This window comes from Pristiophorus japonicus, chromosome 11, assembly GCF_044704955.1.
Source record: "Pristiophorus japonicus isolate sPriJap1 chromosome 11, sPriJap1.hap1, whole genome shotgun sequence".
In the NCBI taxonomy this organism is placed as follows: Eukaryota; Metazoa; Chordata; class Chondrichthyes; family Pristiophoridae; genus Pristiophorus; species Pristiophorus japonicus.
Genome location: NC_091987.1, coordinates 114,582,811 through 114,595,944, shown reverse-complemented (window position 1 = coordinate 114,595,944; position 13,134 = coordinate 114,582,811). Strand labels below are relative to the sequence as shown.

The following is a 13,134-nucleotide window of genomic DNA, read 5'->3' as shown; positions in this document are numbered from 1 at the left end:
CCAGAGAGTGGTGAACCTGTGGAATTCTCTACCACATAAAGTTGTTGAGGCCAATTCACTAAATATATTCAAAAAGGAGTTAGATGAAGTCCTTACTACTAGAGGAATCAAGGGGTATGGTGAGAAAGCAGGAATGGGATACTGAAGTTGCATGTTCAGCCATGAACTCATTGAATGGCGGTGCAGGCTAGAAGGGCCGAATGGCCTACTCCTGCACCTATTTTCTATGTTTCTATGTTTCTATGTAACCCAGTATAAAAAGGAACTTACAGCTAGTTGTCCTCACTCAGGAGCTGCAAATAAAGGATTACAGGTCTACACAGTTTAAGTATCATACCCTGCCTCGTGGAGTCATTACTAAAGGTGCGAACATACACTACATATACATTCTATTAATTCAACCTCTACACTATTACTGCAAATTTGGTGTCCCCAGTCTATATGTAGATTAAAGTCCACCACGATTATTGTATTTTCTTTGTTACATACACCTCTAATTTCCTGATTTATACTGTGCCCTACATTACTAGTGCTGTTTAGGGGGCCTATAAACAAACTCCCACCAATGTTTTCTGCCCCTTGATGTTGCTTAGCTCCACCCAAATGGATTCTACTTCTTGATTTTCAGAGCTAATATCCTTTGTCTCTACTATCTTTATCTCATTCTAAAATATCAGGGCTTCCCCTCCTCCTTTTCCATTTTGCCTATCTCTTCTAAAAGTTAATTATCCTGGAATATTTAGTTCCCAACCTTGGCTGTTAGATCAAGCCTATTAATTTCTATCTGCGCTATTAATTATGATGTAATTGGCATCACGCAGACATGGCTCCAGGATGACCAAGGCTGGGAACTCAACATTTAGGAAGGATAGACAGAAAGGAAAAGGAGGCAGGGTGGCATTGCTGGTTCAAGAGGAAATGAATGCAAGAGTAAGAAAGGAAATTAGCTTGGATGATGTGGAATCGGTATGGGTGGAGCTATGGAATACCAAGGGGCAGAAAACGCTAGTGGGAGTTGTGTACAGACCACCAAACAGTGGTAGTAAGGTTGGGGACAGCATCAAACAAGAAATTAGGGATGCATGCAGTAAAGGTACAGCAGTTATCATGGGTGATTTTAATCTACATATTGATTGGGCTAGCCAAACTGGTAGCAATACAGTGGAGGAGGATTTTCTGGAGTGTATTAGGGATGGTTTTCTAGACCAATATGTCGAGGAACCAACTAGGGAGCTCGCCATCCTAGACTGGGTGATGTATAATGAGAAAGGACTAATTAGCAATCTTGTTGTGCGAGGCCCCTTGGGGAAGAGTGACTATAATATGGTAGAATTCTTTATTAAGATGGAGAGTGACACAGTTAATTCAGAGACTAGGATCCTGAACTTAAGGAAAGGTAACTTCGATGGTTTGAGGTGTGAATTGGCTCGAATAGACTGGCGAGTGATACTTAAAGAGTTGAGGGTGCAGAGGCAATGGCAAACATTTAAAGATCACATGGATGAACTTCAGCAATTGTACATCCCTGTCTGCTGTAAAAACAAAATGGGGAAGGTGGATCAACCGTGGCTAACAAGGGAAATTAAGGATAGTGTTAAATCCAAGGAAGAGACATATAAATTGGCCAGAAAAAGCAACAAACCTGAGGACTGGGAGATATTTAGAATTCAGCGGAGGAGGACAAAGGATTTAATTAAGAGGGGGAAAATAGAGTACGAGAAGAAGCTTGCCGGGAACATAAAAACTGACTGCAAAAGCTTCTATAGATATGTGAAGGGAAAAAGATTAGTGAAGACAAACGTAGGTCCCTTGCAGTCTGATTCAGATGAAATTATAATGGGGAACAAAGAAATGGCAGACCAATTGAACAAATACTTTGGTTCTGTCTTCACGAAGGAAGACACAAATAACCTTCTGGAAATACGAGGGGACCGAGGGTCTAGTGAGAAGGAGGAACTGAAGGATATCCTTATTAGGTGGGAAATTGTGTTAAGGAAATTGATGGGATTGAAGGCCGATAAATCCCTGGGGCCTGATAGGCTGCATCCCAGAGTGCTTAAGGAAGTGGCCCTCGAAATAGTGGATGCATTGGTGATCATTTTCCAACAGTCTATCGACTCTGGATCAGTTCCTAAGGACTGGAGAGTAGCTAATATAACACCACTTTTTAAAAATGGAGGGAGAGAGAAAGCAGGTAATTATAGACCGGTTAGCCTGACATCAGTAGTGGGGAAAATGTTGGAATCAATTATTAAGGATGAAATAGCAGCGCATTTGGAAAGCAGTGACAGGATCGGTCCAAGTCAGCACGGATTTATGAAGGGGAAATCATGCTTGACAAATCTTCTGGAATTTTTTGAGGATGTAACTAGTAGAGTGGACAAAGGAGAACCAGTGAATGTGGTGTATTTGGTCTTTCAAAAGGCTTTTGACAAGGTCCCACACAAGAGATTGGTGTGCAAAATCAAAGTACATGGTGTTGGGGGTAATATACTGACGTGGATTGGGAACTGGTTGGCAGACAGGAAGCAGAGAGTCGGGATAAATGGATCCTCTTCGGAATGGCAGGCAGTGACTAGTGGAGTGCCGCAGGGCTCAGTGCTGGGACCCCAGCTCTTTACAATATACATCAATGATTTGGATGAAGGAATTGAGTGTAATATTTCCAAGTTTGCAGATGACACTAAACTGGGTGGCGGTGTGAGCTGTGAGGGGGACACTAGGAGGCTGCAGGGTGACTTGGATAGGTTAGGTGAGTGGGCAAATGCATAGCAGATACAGTATAATGTGGATAAATGTGAGGTTATCCACTTTGGGGGCAAAAATGCGAAGACAGAATATTATCTGAATGGCGGCAGATTAGGAAAAGGGGAGGTGCAACGAGACCTGGGTGTCATGGTTCATCAGTCATTGAAAGTTGGCATACAGGTACAGCAGGCAGTGAAGAAGGCAAATGGTATGTTGGCCTTCATAGCTAGGTGATTTCAGTATCGGAGCAGGGAGGTCTTACTGCAGTTGTACAGGGCCTTGATGAGGCCTCACCTGGAATATTGTGTTCAGTTTTGGTCTCCTAATCTGAGGAAGGATGTTCTTGCTATTGAGGGAGTGCAGCAAAGGTTCACCAGACTGATTCCCGGGATGGCAGCACTGACATATGAGGAGAGACTGGATCAACTTGGCCTTTATTCACTGGCGTTTAGAAGGATGAGAGGGGATCTCATAGAAACATATAAGATTCTGACGGGACGGGACAGATTAGATGCGGGTAGAATGTTCTCAATGTTGGGGAAGTCCAGAACCAGGGGTCACAGTCTTAGGATAAGGGGTAGGCCATTTAGGCCTGAGATGAGGAGAAAAATCTTCACTCAGAGAGTTGTTAACCTGTGGAATTCCTGCCGCAGAGAGTTGTTGATGCCAGTTCATTGGATATATTCAAGAGTGAGTTAGATAAGGCCCTTACAGCTTTGGGGATCAAGGGGTATGGAGAGAAAGCAGGAAAGGGATACTGAGGGAATGATCAGCCATGATCTTATTGAATGGTGGTGCAGGCTTGAAGGGCCGAATGGCCTATTCCTGCACCTATTTTCTATGTTTCAATATTTCTATCTATTTTGTTGATGCACCATCTTTTAACGTGAACCATCCATAGACACTTCAAAATGGATTGGATGTGGAGCTGGAGGTTGGGAGAAGATCTGGAGAAGGAGAGCGAAGGTGAGGCTGAAGAAAGAGGTTCTTTAGGCTTTTGAAGATGCCGAATGTAAAAAGTTCAGTGGTTTAGGGAAAAAATTCCTAAGTGCAGGGCTGAGATTGCCAAAACTTCACCAATAATGGGGAAGCAGTGAGGAGGGGAGGGGACGTACACAGCCAGAGTCAGAAAAGCTGTGGGTTTGAGTTGGGGTGTAGGGATTTGTAAGCGAAGGCAACAATTTTGAAATTAATGTGATTGGAAAAGGCGAGACGGTGGAAATAGACAAAGAGCAAGGATGACAGGTGGGTAGAGGTTAGTATGGGATAGTAGGCGGGTAGTGCAGTTCTGCATGGGTTGAAATTGGTGCAGGATGGAGTTTGAGAGCATTGGAGAAGTCAATCCTCCAGGCGACATGAGTTTGAGTGGCAGTGGGGCTGAGGTAGGGATGAATTTGGACAATATAATGAAGGAAGAAAAAGACAGATGTGGGGTTTGAAGCTCAGCTCAGGGTGAAACAGGATACTGAGACTATACCCTTTCAGGTTGAACCTGAGCAAGAACTGGGAATGGGGGACAGCATCATTAAGATGCAAAGTTTCTAGTGGGAATATGACCAAATGGAATGACTTTGATCTTGCCAGCACTGAATCTAAGAGAGCTCTGCCTTATCAATAACAATATCAGACAGACAGTTGGACAGAGCAACAACAATTGTGGAGTCAAGAGTAACGCTGAGTATCATTGGTGTACATATAGAAACTGGTGCTGGGGTCATTGTACATATAGAAACTGGTGCCTGGGCCCATTGTACATATAGAAACTGGTGCCTGGGGTCATTGTACATATAGAAACTGGTGCCTGGGCCCATTGTACATATAGAAACTGGTGCTGGGGTCATTGATGTACAGGTAGGAACTGATCCAATGTTTACAAATAATTTCACCAATGGACAGTGTAGAGGTTACGGGGGCAATTTTATCTAACCCGCCCATCAATGTTGCAATGCTGGTTTTACAAACTCGCCTGATTTTACTCTCTATTGAAGTTAACGGAGAGTAATTTCGGGCAGGGTGTAAAACCGGCATTAGGAACATAAGAAATAGGAGCAGGAGTAGGCTATTTGGCTCCTCGAGCTTGCTCTGTTCATTCAATAAGATCATGGCTGATCATCGACCTCAACTGCACTTTCCTTCCAATCCCATGGTCTTCCCACCCGGCGGGTTAGGTTAAAATTCCCCCCCAAGAACTCGGAGGAGTCTAAGGATGGACTCTCGGGATGCCAAAGATATGCTAACAATCTTGAAGCTGCTAACAGTTTCCAAACTGTTCAGTCAGTTCACACGTTCTGCTGAACTCTTCAAACTCCTGGGCACCAGGACTTCCAGCAGAAATATATTCTAGTAGGACCTGTATATATTATATTAAATAAGACTAAAGTTTTGTTATGAATCTTTTGTGTTATAACCTTTTAATACATCTTCAATGATCTGTTATCTTCATATTTCAGTGAAGAAAGTATTGTATTCATAAACAACTGAAGCTCTATTTCATCCTGAGAGCAAAAAAAAAGTGAAAGGGCAAATATATTTACAGTAACTTTGTGTATAGTGAAAGGTAACATTTATTTGTCACCAAAACCCAGCAGATAGTAGTAATTAAGGCTGTGGTCTGTGTGGAAATGCAGAGGGGAGCAAAGGACACATGGAGTAAATTAAAATGCAGAGCACGGCTTAATGATGGCCTTTGGGAAAAGTGGTCCTCTTATTGTGTGGTGACATGCATTCTCTACAGAGACAGCACATAGCGGGGTTTACTTGGTGACTGCTGTGAGTGGACGGGGTCCCTTTCATTGTAGCACACAAACACTCTTATAATGTAATCAATCCATCCTTCAGTGATGCGATTCATTGTCATTTCATTCAGAGCATTTCAGAGAACAGGCAGTGGATGAAGAAATGTACTTTTAAACTGTAATTGGACAGGAACTTGAGCAGAATTTTAATTCAGAAGAGCTGTTTTATAACTGGAATCCTCCGTGACGTATGTGTGACCAGTCGCAGGCAGGGATCTTCATGGACCAGTAAGTTGAGTAAAATCGGATCTGACAAGACCTCTGCATCTGTGGAAAGGACAGTGTTTTACAAAAGCAGCACTGAGCAGCTCAATCACTGCTGCCGTGCAAGTTAAAGGTGAAGAAGAAAAGGGACAGAAAACAAAGAGGCACTAGAAAGCGTTGTCTCTGAATTTGTCTTTGTGTATAGAATGAAGCCAGCCTTGGAAACTGCAACCCCCGAGGAAAGCCGTGAATCGAGCCAAGAGAGCAAAGGTACTGTACCACAAGGGCTGAGATTGCAGCGATTTATGGGTTCTGTTACCGCCTGGACTGAATAGGTTTTAACCAACTTGATAGCGAGGGGGTGTTAAATACTGCCTGTGTGCTGCAGCTGACTCTGAATGTTAGTGCTGCTATTTCACAGTGGCTTCATTTTTATAGGGATGAAATTATTTTAATGTTATTTAAAGTTCAACTGGTTAGAAATGTTGATCTGTGGTGTTATTGTGCTGGCTGCCGACACATGTTCGATAGACATCATGGTGGATAGGAAGAGCCATTTTAGCAGTGTGAGGGTGTTGTAGGTAATCAATGAGATAAAATTCAACATTTCAACAGACTCAATAAATCTAGTCCAGACTTCCATCTCTCAGCAAAAGCTACTATCAGTGATTTAATACATTACCAGACAGTAATGGGATTCCATTGTCGGAATAAGTCTTTTCTAAATGGAGGGTGTCAGTATAGTGTTCATCATCGTCAAAATGCACATTTGGAGAGTCTTTCTGTTTTAATTTAATGTACTGTAAAGCATAATTCAGCCCCTAGTGGGTTTGAAACCAGTTATCCTGTTGGGTTAAGCAGCAGATGTTTTTGTACAAATACACTTTACAATTGCCTGAATTACTGCAAATAACTCCACCATTCAATGGCTGTTACAGCTTGCTTACAGCTCTATATAGTCCTTGGTGTCTTGGTCTGCCTTCTTTAAACTTGAGATTTCCATGTTCAATTAATTATGGGCAATGCAAATGAACAGGCCTCTCCCCCAGAGAGTTATGCAGCATGTTATTTTTGGTCTCTTTACCCTATAAACCTAGAAATAGCTAGAAATGGTGACGTTTATCTATATATTCATGTAAATTTGAGCATCTGTCATTCTGATCGGCTATTTCACCTGAGCCAGCAGAACAAGGTTTAGTAAAGTCTCCATGACAGGCTGAAAATACTTCATGGTTAACTTTACTTCAAAGTGTGATAGGTGGAAGGGACAGATAGCTTGTGTAAACTTTACCTTATTGTATTTTTGAAATCGCTTTTTCCACTATATTATTGTAAGTTACTGTGCCTCACATAGGTCAGTCCCTGTATGTTGTGTGCTATGCTCTGATTAATGAGGCAGAATTCAAAGTTGTTTTCAAGCCTTCACCCAAGGATGCTTCTTCAGTTTGTGCCTGGATCCAGATTACCTGGGGTGTTCCTAAGCACTGTATATAACTCAGGACTTATGGCTAGGAGTCCTGTTTTTAATTCCTGAAACCAGGTTTCTATGGCACTTTGTGTTTTAGTGCCTGAATTGGATTGAATCTGACCATTTCTGATTCTGAGTGACCGGCTTCCTGCTGCCGGTCTATTGGGAAAGTTTGCTTCATGGCCAGGGGCATGTGGTCACTAGGGAAAGTACGTGTCTGAATCCGGGAAATCTAGTGAGAGGGTAGATTGGAATCTTGCGACATTGGGGACCCATGCAATCTAATAGTCTCATGATGCAAAGTGCAGCTCAAAATAGCATTGGACACAGGCCTTCAGGAAATTGAAATCTTACCACTATTACAATCCAATATTTGTAGGTCCAGTGGTGCTTGGGAAGCGAGGTGGGAGGGCTCACTCCTGATATTGCCTCCAGTTCACAGCATCTGCCAGGGATGGGCCTGTGCTTAGGGGTGCCCATGGGCCATGCTGATTACCCTAAGACAGCAAATTCAGGCAACCTGAGGCCTTGCCAGGTGCTGTGCTCTATGGAGCACTGCGGTTACCCGGCAACTGGCGCGGGCGATGGGGCAGAGGAAAATCAACTTGATAACGTCTTGAAACCGATAATGCATAATAATTTAAGCTGTTATTGCACAACAGTTTAATTAACTGCAGAGTTGAACACTAAAGCCAAGTGCTATGTAAAGCCATATTTAGAGGCTATAAACAGCATTCTTATTTGTGGTGTTCATTTCTCTTCCAAACAACATACTTTTCCTTTAACCGCAAATTGGGTTCAAGATCAAAAGCTATGAAGGCAGGTTCCCTAAACCAGAAAAGGTTTTATTCATTACATTATTATTTGTTTTAATTATTTGTCTTGGGGTTTTTTTGCAAAAAGAATATTATGAATAATGGTAGCCAGTTGCTTGTTTAAGTAGGGACTGTTGAAAGGTTTAGTTTAGATAGCAAATCATTGGGATTATAGCGAGAGTGTAAATATGTATGTGTACCTTTGGCTAAACAGTGTTTGAAATGCTTCCCACCTCAAACTCCCCATCATTTGCTACATAGAGAAACAAGGAATGTGAACGTTGCTAGTTGGAATGGGTCTGTGAGATTGCTCTATTATATCTAGTCATGAAGCAGTTCACCAGAAATGAATTGTGCCGAGATGTCAGTACTGCGGTACACAGTCGGTGGACGAGGGGTGCTACTTTCCTTTTCAGTAACAAGGAGCGTTCTTCATAAAGCCAGTCCTGTTTCCCAGAATGCTGCAGCACAGCAGTATGGCACAGTCGAGTCCTGTTTGATCTCTTTGTGGTCACAAATGCAGACAGGGGATAGAAAAACGAGCTTTCTCAGGCGGAGATTCAAATGGATCAAATAGCCATGGGCAGACTGAAATCTACTGCTGATTTAATAATGTCTTAGCATCATAAGGGAAATACCCACTCAGCCACCGAACAAATGCTTATCATTTGTTTGCAAGCTCATGAGGTTAAATCAGATGACTTTCTTAATGTAAGAAATGTAAATCTATTTAAAGATTCAGATTGCATCAGTTTTTCTTCTAAAATCCCACCGACAAAATATCATTTGAAAGGGAAAAAAAAATCATTTCCACATTGTTCACAATAGCTAGAGCTCCCTGTGACAATGTCGTGCAAACCATGCACATTTATTTATTCCAGCATCGAAACAGAAAAAAAGCTCAATTAACACATGAAGGCGAAAGAACGATTAGTGTTTCAGCTGTGTTCAACCTGCTGTGTATTTCCAGAATTTTCTGCTTTCACTTTAGATTTGCAGCATTTGTGGATTTTTTTTTTCCTTTTCATCTTTCTAATTAATTCCAGCCTTGGCTCAGATTATAGCTCGCACCTCTCGTTGCTGGGTTTAAAGGCAACTATGACTCTGGGGATTTGGACTAGACCAGTGCAAACAAAATACTCATTCAGCACGGCTAGTAAAACCCAATGAATGCATCAGATTAACCATGGGGGAGAATGTCTTCTCTGGGGGGGAATTCAGAGAGGTACAGGCAGTTTGTGAGACAATCCAAACAGTGAAGCTGTCCTCTTCCTCGATCTTTATGGGAAGTAGATTGGCAGTATCGTTTTATCAGATTTGATCTGCTTGAACGTGATCTTTCTAATGAAACCTGTTAACCCTATGAGGGCACACATCGAGTTTAAGTTGATACCGACCTGAACTCAATGCAATCTTTTATAATCTACAGGCTTTGCGCATCATGCAGGACACCTTAAGCTGTAGGAAAGAATGGACTGCATTTATATAGCCCCTTTCACGACCTGAGGATGTCCCAAAGCGCTTTATAACCATGTACAGCAGTACTGAAATCTCTGCATAATTGAATTTCTGGTGAACTGCTTCATGATTAGATATAATAGAGCAATCTCAAAGAGCAGAGAACAATTCCAATTAGAAAAATTCACATTCCTTGTTGCTTCTTTATTAAATGTTGTCACTGTTGTAATGTAAAGAAACTCGGCAGCCAATTTGCACACAGCAATGAAATAAATGACCATATTATCCGTTTGAGAGATAAATATTGGCCAGGACACTTGGAGAATTCCCCTGCTCTTCTTCGAATAGGGCATGTGGTCTTTTACGTCAGCTGAGAGGGCAGAAGGATTTAATGTCTCATCTGAAAGATGGCACCCCCGAGAGTACAGCACTCTCTCAGCACTGCACTGAAGTGCCAGTCTAGATTATATGCTCGAGTCTTTGGAGTGGGGCTAGATCAAATGAAGAGGTTTATAATGTTGCTAAAAAGAGTAATAGGCCTGAGGATTTTAGAATTCAGCAAAGGAGGACCAAGAAATTGATAAGGAAAGAGAAAAGAGAATATGAGAGTAAATTAGCAAGAGACATAAAAATAGATTGTAAACGTTTCTATGGGTATGTAAATAGGAAGAAATTAGTGAAAGTGAACATGGGCCCATTAGAGACGGAGATAGGTGAAATTATAATGGGCAATAAAGAAATAGCAGACATTAAACAAATACTTTTTATCTGTCTTCACAGTAGAGGACACAAAAGAACATTCCTGAAATAATGGGGAACCAAGGGTGTAGAGAAAATGAGGAACAAATAAATCAGTGTATGTAAAGACATTGGGTTAGATTTTTGGTTTTCGGCAAAAACGTAGTTTTACGCCAAAATTACTGATTTCGCTGCGCTACCGTTTTTAGGCCTAACTTTCAGCCTTTATGTCTGTGCCACATCGAAAAAGTCATCGTTGCACGAGGAATCGCGGTGCAAACCACAAGTTTCGGCAACTTTGGTCCAGGACCAGTAGCACTGCGAGAGAAGCCTTTAATGTATTCAAATCACAGATAGATTTTTAACCAATAAGGGAATTAAGGGTTACGGGGAGCGGGCGGGTAAGTGGACTTGAGTCCACGGCCAGATCAGCCATGATCTTGTTGAATGGCAGAGCAGGCTCGAGGGGCTAGATGGCCTACTCCTGCTCCTAATTCTTATGTTCTTATGGGAGGGGGGAAGAAACAAAATAAAATTGCAAAAACATTCACAAAACATTCAAAAAACCCTTACCTACTAAATCGCTTTAAAATAATTAAACAATAAAAACTTTACCGCTACTAGCAAGTCTACATTGACGGGTTTAACCCTGTCGGTATTCTGGGCATGGCATATGGGTCCAGTGAGTGCCGAAAGTGCGACCCAAATGCAATCTGCGACGTTGCACGTGGTTTCACGTCGGCGTACCTCTCCCCAGCAGTACGTGGCAGCGCCGCCGTAAAGAGGTACCCGAGGATCCCGCCGACTGGGTTTTCGCCACGGAAGGTGAAATCATAGCAAAAACCCAGTCGCAAAGTCTGCAAAATTGATGGGACTAAGGGGCGACAAATCCCCTAGACCTGACAACCTGCATCCTAGGGTTTTAAACGAGGTCGTTGCAAAGATAGTGGATGCACTGTATTAATCTTTCAGCATTCCCTAGATTCTAGAACAGCCCCCAAGGATTGGAAGGCAGCAAACATAACCCCACTATTTAAGAAAGGAGGAAGAGAAAAAACAGGGAATTATGGGCCAGTTAGCCTGATATCAGTAGCAGGCAAAATGCTAGAATCTATTATTAGGACGTGGTAACACGGCATTTAGAAAATCATAATATGATTATGCAGAGTCAGCATGGTTTAATGAAAAGGAAATCATGTTTAACAAATCTGTTGGGAATTTTTCGAAGATGCAACTAGTAGGATGGATAAGGGGGAAACCAGTGGATGTAGTGCATTTGAAATTCAGAAAGCATTCGATAAAGTGCCACACGAGGTTATTACACAAAATTACGACTCATGCTATTGGGGGTAATACATTAGCATGGATTGATGATTAGTTAATGGACAGAAAACAGAGAGTAAGAATAAATGGGACTTTTTCAGGTTGGCAGGCTGTAACTAGTGGGGTACCGCAAGGATCAGTGCTTGGGCCTCAGCTATTTACAAGAACAACATCAACAACTTATATTTATATAGCGACTTTAAAGTAGTGAAATGTCCCAAGACACTTCATAGGAGTATTAGAAGATTTTTTTTCAAATTACAATCTATATTAATGACTTAGACGAAGGTACTGAGTGTAACGTATCCAACATTGCTGACAATACAAAGTTAAGTGGGAAAATAAGCTTTGAAGAGGATGCAAAGAGGCTGCAAAGAGATATAGACAGGTTGACTGAGTGCGCAAGAACATGGCAAATGGAATACAATGTGGGGAAGTGTGAAGTTATCCACTTTGGTAGCTAAAACAAAAACGCAGAATATTTTTTGGATGGTGAGAGACTGGGAAATGTTTGCATTCAGAGGGACCTGGATGTCCTTGAACATCAATCACAGAAAATTACCATGCAGATACAGCAAGCAATTAGGAAAGCAAATTATGTTAGCTATTGTTACAAAGGGATTAGAGTATAAGATGTCTTACTACAATTATACAGGACATTGGTGAAGCCACACCTGGAGTACTGTTTACAGTTCTGGTCTCCCTACCTAAGGAAGGATGCTCAGTTGTTGAGTATATTCAAGACAGAGGTCGATAAATTTGGGGGAACTAAGGGAATTAAGGGGTATGTGGATAGTGTGGGAAGGTGGAGTTGAGGTAGACGATCAGCCATGATCTTGATGAATGGCAGAGCAGGCTTGAAGGGTCAAATGGCCTACACCAGCTCCTATTTCTTATGTTCTTATGAACCCACAACCTTCTGACTCCATGGCGAGAGTGCTACCCGCTGATCCAAGGGTAATGAGAAGCACATAAACCTAAATCGATGAAGGGAACTCCTTGGTTGACAGACCCCAGCTGGGCTCACAGGTGCTTTGACCACATTATCTGCTCAGTCACAGCACTGACTAAACAATTGACTGCATGAAAGGATGGGTTTCTGTTATCAGAGTAGATCGACTTGCTGCTTCAAATAACTCCAAGAGTATAACTGGTCCCAAGGTGGATTACTTACAGTGAAAAGAGAATTTGACTGTATAGTGGATTTTTGTTATGTTATGTTTTGTTATCAGCTCAATCACTAGATATGAACTAACCAGGCTGGCATGTACTGTAACATGAATGAATGATTGACTTAATAAAGAACAAGTGTGGACTTCATCTGCCTATGTATCAGATTTGCATAGAAATGGATTTAACTATTTATTTCTTGCGTAGTAAGAACATTTAATTTCTTTATTCTTTATTCAAATCCTTTATTTGTTGACATTTTAATGTATGCAGGTTGTGCTTGCATATGTAATTTGTACTCAAAGACCAAGTGATCGAATTCTTTGAGAAATCTTATAAAGATGTGTTCTTTCCTATTAAAATTACATCTATATTTAATGTATTTAAAGGCGTATGCCTGTCTGCACTTCCTGTC

General features: G+C 41.7%; 1 protein-coding gene across 2 annotated transcripts in view; it reads left to right on the top strand.

Annotated features, from left to right (window-relative positions):
- Positions 1-13,134, top strand: part of gpm6bb (glycoprotein M6Bb) — a 222,420-nt gene that overhangs the window by 137,347 nt on the left and 71,939 nt on the right. The window contains exon 1 of one of the 2 annotated variants that reach the window (XM_070893908.1): positions 5,838-6,017. The exons of the other annotated variant lie outside the window; for it this stretch is intronic. Within the exon in view, the coding sequence (XP_070750009.1) occupies positions 5,954-6,017 (64 nt within the window). The 5' untranslated portion in view covers positions 5,838-5,953. Of the gene's footprint in view, positions 1-5,837; positions 6,018-13,134 lie in introns of those variants that run through there. 2 annotated transcript variants of the gene reach the window in all.